Genomic DNA, 7,054 nt, shown 5'->3' on the forward strand with positions numbered 1-7,054 from the left:
GGGCTTCAGTCTTTCGCACAATACACTCGATAAGACCTTATAAACTATGCATAGAAGGCTGATTCCGCGGTAGCTGGGGCGTATGGCGGGGTCGCCTTTCTTGTGGATTGGACAGACCACACTTAAATTCCAGTCGTCGGGCATGCGTTCATCTGACCATATTCTGCATACGAGCTGATGCATGCACCTCATCAGCTCCTCGCCGCCGTACTTGAATAGCTCGGCTGGCAGGCCGTCAGCTCCAGCAGCTTTGTTGTTTTTCAGCCGCGTAATCGCTATTCGTACCTCGTCATAGTCAGGCGGTGGGACAGCTACTCCATCATCATCGACTGAGGATCGGGTTCGTCTTCTTCACTACTTTCGGGCGTTCTCCCTGTCGGCCAGCATCTCAAGCTCTTCGCCCTCACGTATTTCGGCCTCTCTCTTCTTATTGCGGCAAATACGTCTCGCTTCCTTCTTCAGTTCCCTATAACGATCCCACATGGCTCGCGTTGCGCCCGATCTCAGCACGGCCCTATAGGCGGCGTATTTTTTCTCTGCGGCTGCTTGAAATTCCTCATCGTACCAGTTGTTTTTTCGGGTTCGCTGAAATCCAACTACTTATTCGGCGGCGGTACTTAATGATCGGGAAATGGGGTTCGNCTTCTTCAGTTCCCTATAACGATCCCACATGGCTCGCGTTGCGCCCGATCTCAGCACGGCCCTATAGGCGGCGTATTTTTTCTCTGCGGCTGCTTGAAATTCCTCATCGTACCAGTTGTTTTTTCGGGTTCGCTGAAATCCAACTACTTATTCGGCGGCGGTACTTAATGATCGGGAAATGGGGTTCGACTGCTCGCGTATGTCGGATTGTTGAAGAGTGCTCTCAGAGAGCAGGTGTGTTAGTTGAGTGGCGAATAAATTGGCCTAGGCGGATGCGTATCTTGGCTACAACAAGATAGTGTTCCGAGTCGATGTTTGGCCCTCGGAGTGTACGTACGTCTAAAACGCTTGAAGCATGCCTTCCATCTATCACAACATGATCGACTTGGTTTCTCGTTTTTGGATCTGGAGACAGCCATGTAGCTTGGTGGATGTTCTTATGCTGGAACCTAGTACTACATATTACCATGTTTCGGGCCCCGGTGAAGTCGATCAGCCTCAGTCCGTTATCGGATGTTTCGTCGTGGAGGCGGAATTTTCCGACAGTGGCGCCAAAGATCCCTTCCTTGACCACCTTAGCATTAAAGTCGCCAAGGTGATATGGATTCAACAAATACAACAATTATTTGTATTTTGTTTTTGCTTTTAGCAAATTTCGTCTATTCTTCCCCGAATGAAAAAGGGCGACAGAAAATACAAACACTCGCTAGCGAAATAAACAAATTTGACAATCAAACACTACGTAATGCTGATAAAACAACACCACCTTATATAAATACGCCTTGGTGAAATTTCTTTTTCCAACTTTTGCTTGTACTTCCATTATTCAACCTTGATCTAAGGGAGTGTCAAAACGAGCTGTCACTACGAACATCACGGGTGCGTTCAGAAATGCATCAAGCTAAAGCATCAGTCTCTTTTATTTCTAATATATTTTATAATTGATGGAAATGCCTTATTTACGCAACTAAGGTACAATTCGGTTTATAGCCATGGTTGCGCATATCTGGCATTTCTATCAATTATATTTAGTTTATACTATGTCTCCATTGTGAGATTTACCTATCAAGATTTAATAAATCCAGTTGCTAAATCACAACCGTCTCCATTGCTACAACGAGATATGTTTGACGTTCACATTTTTAAATATTTGTCGTTTTCTTATGCCTGATTTCATGAATACAGTTGCGGACACTGAAATACAGAGAGATAAAAGGAATGTACCAGCAGCGGAGTTCCATTATGTGAATTCTTTATTATTATTCGTGGTAAATACGTATAATATATAGTTTGGAAAATGTAACAAATGGTACAATATTCNTAAATCTTCGTCAAATCTTCAATAATATTGATCAATAAGTACAATTTGTTGGATGTGGTAACCACAAATTCACATGCCATAAATCAAATGACATTTGTGTTTTCAATATACAGTTGAGGACATTGAAATCTAGCCTATCATAATAACATGAAATTTCGTATTTTTAGGGATTTTTATATTTTTGTTAGTTTGGGAGGAAAATTAGTAATACATATTTACATAACTTTGGTTGTAATAAATTAAAAAAGTATTGTTTTAAAAAATAAAAACTTAGAGAAATGTTTTATAATAATATCATCCGCTTCTATCTTCTCCGCTTTCTATAAGTCATTTACGCACTGCGACAAAAAAATTATAAATTTCGGTAATGGTTCTGCTTCGATAACATTGCACCGAACATCCTCTAGAACTCAGTTCGTATTCATGATATGCCAAAGGCCCACGATTGCATTTTCGGTTCCCTCCTATGAATAAGAGAGTTCTACAAAAATTTTTTTTTCCGCAAATGTTTTTTACCGTTTTGATAATTTTTCTTAAATTCGGGAAAATGATTCGGAATATGGTACCGTTCTATACACTTTCCAAACTATATAATATACATACATATTTACCACGAATAAGAAGCCAATAATATTCAGAACTCATATAATGAAATTCCGTTTGGTACCTTCCTTTTATCTGTCTGTATATCAATGTCCGCAACTGTATTTATAAAATCATACATAAGCAAACATCAAATATTTAAAAATGTGAACGTCAAACATATTTCGTTGTGGTAATGGAGACGGATGTGATTTAGCAACTGGATCTATTAAATCTTAATGGATAAATCTCTCAATGGAGACATAGTATTATGCGCCAAGTTACACACCATCCGTTTAACGCTGCGTTCGAAAACTCATGAACTCGCTGCTAATCTTTGCAAAATTTGCGTTTTACTTTTGCAATTCTTCTATTAGGTATTCCTCCATAATTTTTTAAATTTCGTTTTTCCATAAATATAAAAATTTTTAAAAACTGAAAAACTTTACGTTCAAACATGTAAACAAAACAGGGAATAGTTGTCACTTAACGCAAATGCATAAGCAAAGTTGAAAGTGGAGCTAATTTGTGTGTCACCGACTCCATCAGCTTTCCATTCAACTTTTTTGACAACTGTCGGTGACGGAGACGGCGACGCAATGCACGTTATGTACTTTCACTTTAATGCTTCGGCTTGATACATTTCTGAACGCACCCCACATTTTATTATTGCTCATGCTACGATATTTTATTATATAATGTAGACGAATGTAATTAATGCAACTGGTTTATATAAGTCCGCCATGGCAGGCACCCTTAAATCAATGAGTGTACAAACACTCCACATATGGTTAGCAGTCGCCATGGTGACGGGTTTTTGTTTGTTTACTATTCGCGTTTTCAGGTTGTGTGGACATGTACCCTGTAGTGAAACCCCAAACTAGTCAGTTTACAACTAGAATTTCCTTACTGAAACCGAACTACTACTTCGAAAATGACCAGACTTGTACCAAGTATAAAACGATTTATTCGTGCCCTGTTTTATTTGACTTCGACAGTGTAATACAATAAAGTACACAAAATATTATAACTTTTATTTGGGTATATTGTAAACCATTAAAGTGAGTACGTATTCAATTATACCAGACCTGTTAAATAATGATTAATATTCATAAAAATTATTAATTAGGGCATGTTCTTTTGGATATCCGTTTAATGATTAAATACCCATATTACTTAACAAAAAAGATTTAATTAATTCATTAATTTTTAATAACATCATTATTTTGTTAATTTTGATCATTTTCAATTATTTTTGACTTGTTTTAATAACATGATTATAATTATTTGATTAATTTCTATTATTAATCATCAAGGCAAACTATAGACAAAAATTAAGAATATTTAATAACTGCTTGAATTATTTATTTATTGTATTTTTATCCATATCTCAAATTTTAAACATTAATTATTACTTTTGTAAAATTTTAAGAAGAAAAGACTGAAATGTGCAAATTTAATGAATTTAATTTATTTGAATGAAAACTTTTTTTTTTATTTCAGTTTACTCAAAAATGAACTAAGGTATTCATTTTATTTTTAACTAAAATGTTTTCTATTGCATTTCAATATTATTAAAAAGAAAAAATATAGTACTTATTGTACCTGAAACCTTTTACTTTTAATAAAATGTATTTAAATTTATGTCCGAAAGTTTGAAATATTTATGAATTTATTTTTCCTTTTAATTAATATTCAAAAATTTAACACTAATTATTGGCAAATCTAAGGCTGCTAAATAAAAATGTGTAATATATTAAAGTGTACTAATTCAAAAGTGTTTTATTGTATATTCATGAATTCATTTTATTTTTTGACTCTCAAAGTAGTGGTTTTAGTCCATAATTGAACTAGTATTTTCTGTCAATTTTGAACTAGCATGAGACTGATATATTTCTGACCGAAATCTGACACTTGCCATCTCGTAGGACATTCCCATGTTAAAAATACCAGTTGATTGCAAGGAAAAAAGACAGTTGGCTGACTAGTTGGGCATGTGGTTCATATTAGTTGTGAGGTAAGTTGTTTACAACTAGTACATTTGACTACAGGGTACTGTTGTCACTGAATGAAAAAAGAATATATATATATTTGAACATTTATTGAAAATTTGGTTTGCCAAGATGACGACGGCACAAAATGAAAGTGGGCGAAAGCACGTTATTATTACAGACTTGGATCTATCTGACTGCCACCAACAAATGGAATCAAAATATTCGCAGGATCTTAATCGCAAAGCTCACAAAAAACGACATGCACAAAAACAACTCCATACCATTTCGGGTAATTTTAGCCGTCGTTCTCGGTCAGCAGAGCATCGCTCGGAAGACCACAATGCCAGCCGTGTCAACAGTTACTTCAATGAATTGGTAGCTTATATGAAATACACAAGAGGCCCGTATTTGAAAAATATTTTAATTGTTTTTCTTTCAAGCTTCAATCTAAGGATAAGCAAATGGATACATTGCTTCAACGATTAGCAACCTTGCATAAATTCAATGAACAGTTTGATGCCCAAAACAAAGAACTGCGATTGCACGTACATAATCTTGAAGAGCGCATAGATTCCCTACAGCACGAAATCGCTAATTGTGGCCATTGTCAGGAGTTAAGTCAACAACTATCCAAATGTTCGACTGAAAAGCAAACTCTTATATCGGATGTAGCTATGATGAAGACTCTGGTTTATCGTCTTAATGTACAAATTGAAAGATATCAGGATCGTTTGCGTGTGTCTAAAAACGGAATGCCTATTGTCACAAATATGAAAAGTAATTCCGATAAAAATGGTACTGGTGACGTGCCCAATCAGAATTTTTCCATTACAGCCTGGGAGGAATGCGCTTTACATACACATACACTTTCTCCATTACTTCAGTCATATGACGAAATGATACGTGACAAAGAACAGTTAATACAACAGTATATGGAAGAATTTGAACACTTCACTGGAGAGCTTAAACGCACCCTAGAAGAAAATAATAGCTTATTGCAGCAAAACGAAAGTCTTCGTCGAGAGGTGGGTTCGTGGCGTGAAGAACGCACTAGATTACAAGCCAAAGCCGATGTTTGTCGGGCGAAAGCTGAAGCGCAAACAAGAAAATGTGACTTGGCCAAGGAAAAGCTTGTGGAAGTAATGCATTGCTACGAACAGAAAATGCAATCACTAGTCCTGGACATGGAGCATTTGCAATCGGCCTACACGCGCTGCAAGAACGAACTTGCATCACTAAAAAGTGTCGCGAAACAATCACCTGACAATATGGCGCACGCCTTGCAAGAATGTAAGGCCCTATCAGAAGAGCTGAAATCGGAGTATAGCAGCGAGAAAAAAATTCTAGAAAATACAATAGAAGAGCTTCGGGTGCGCCATGCGGAAGACAGTAATAAGATTGCTGAATTGAAGACGGAAAGGAAAACTTTGGAGAAGGAGCTAGAGCAAATGCACGCTGCAGCAGAAGACCTCCAAATGCGCACAGCTTCTTTCCAGCGAACGGCCGAAAAAATAAAGCGGTCACGAGATCGGCTGAAAGCTCGCCTGCGAATTGCGTTGCAATGGGCTCAAAAAATTGAAGAGGGACAGGCGAATATACAAAACACTTGGGATGCTCTGAAACGCCTTGAGACAATCGTAAAGCATAAGGAGTCACAAGTGCGCGGGTTGCATGCTCGCCATTTGCAGGAAATTGATAAAATGCAAAGGAAACTATTTCAAAAAGAGGAGACCATAAGGAACATACTTAAAGGGAAACTTGGCGTCACCGAACAAGCGCAGTAGAAGGAATAAATCATTATTCATTTAACGGTGTAATGATTGTAGCGTTTCTTCCAATCAAACCATACCCACATATACGAATTAAATTAACTTAAAGTACGTTTACACAGTCAAATCTCGGAATTTAAGCTATAAATTTGTTGTGCTTGTTTTTCTCACAACTCAGAAAGTTCGATTTCTTCTTTGTGCTACTAGACGAAGAGCTCATGACCAAAAGAATCATCATACTTCAGATCGATTGAAATTTTATGTGAGCTTAGCTTGTTAATATATAAATCCAGATCCGCAGGTCTGGCTGCTGAACAGCGGTTTTGACCATACGTTTTAGCTATTAAATATGCCAATAAAAACCGATTACTCAATAGGGCGGGTCGAAAATCTAATTTTTCTCAAATACCTTGGTAATAGTGAAAATATATTGTATCATGAAGTCAACAACAAGCCTGCAAAATATTAGTCTTTTATTTTAATTGTAAGAGCCCGCGCATCGACCGCCAAGTGACGCACAGCACACTAGTCGAATAAGACCAATCCTTGTTAAAAATTCTGGGTTCAGCAAAAAGGTTTGGTGCATATTATTAGATAATGAATCCGTTAACGCAAAATATACAAACAAATATCATTTATCGCAGCCTTTTAGCTTATCGTTAATCTCAAAGTTATCTTTTTTCAATAAAATTGTAATTTTTCTCTTGAGAATTGCCCTGCCTATAGTCAAAAGATGTAAAGAACAG

At 36.9% G+C, this 7,054-nt stretch overlaps 1 protein-coding gene across 1 annotated transcript in view; it reads left to right on the plus strand.

Moving 5' to 3' along the window:
- Positions 1-6,627, plus strand: part of Cep89 (Centrosomal protein 89kDa) — a 9,577-nt gene extending 2,950 nt beyond the window's left edge. The window contains exons 3-4 of the mRNA XM_017610587.1: positions 4,624-4,914; positions 4,980-6,627. Coding sequence (XP_017466076.1) covers positions 4,624-4,914; positions 4,980-6,323 — 1,635 coding nt within the window. The 3' untranslated portion in view covers positions 6,324-6,627. The remainder of the gene's footprint in view (positions 1-4,623; positions 4,915-4,979) is intronic.
- Positions 6,628-7,054: the final 427 nt, after the last annotated feature.

The sequence above is a fragment of the Rhagoletis zephyria genome, unplaced genomic scaffold (genome assembly GCF_001687245.7).
Source record: "Rhagoletis zephyria isolate East Lansing unplaced genomic scaffold, Rhagoletis_zephyria_1.1 Rzeph_scaffold_00321, whole genome shotgun sequence".
Lineage (NCBI taxonomy): Eukaryota > Metazoa > Arthropoda > Insecta > Diptera > Tephritidae > Rhagoletis > Rhagoletis zephyria.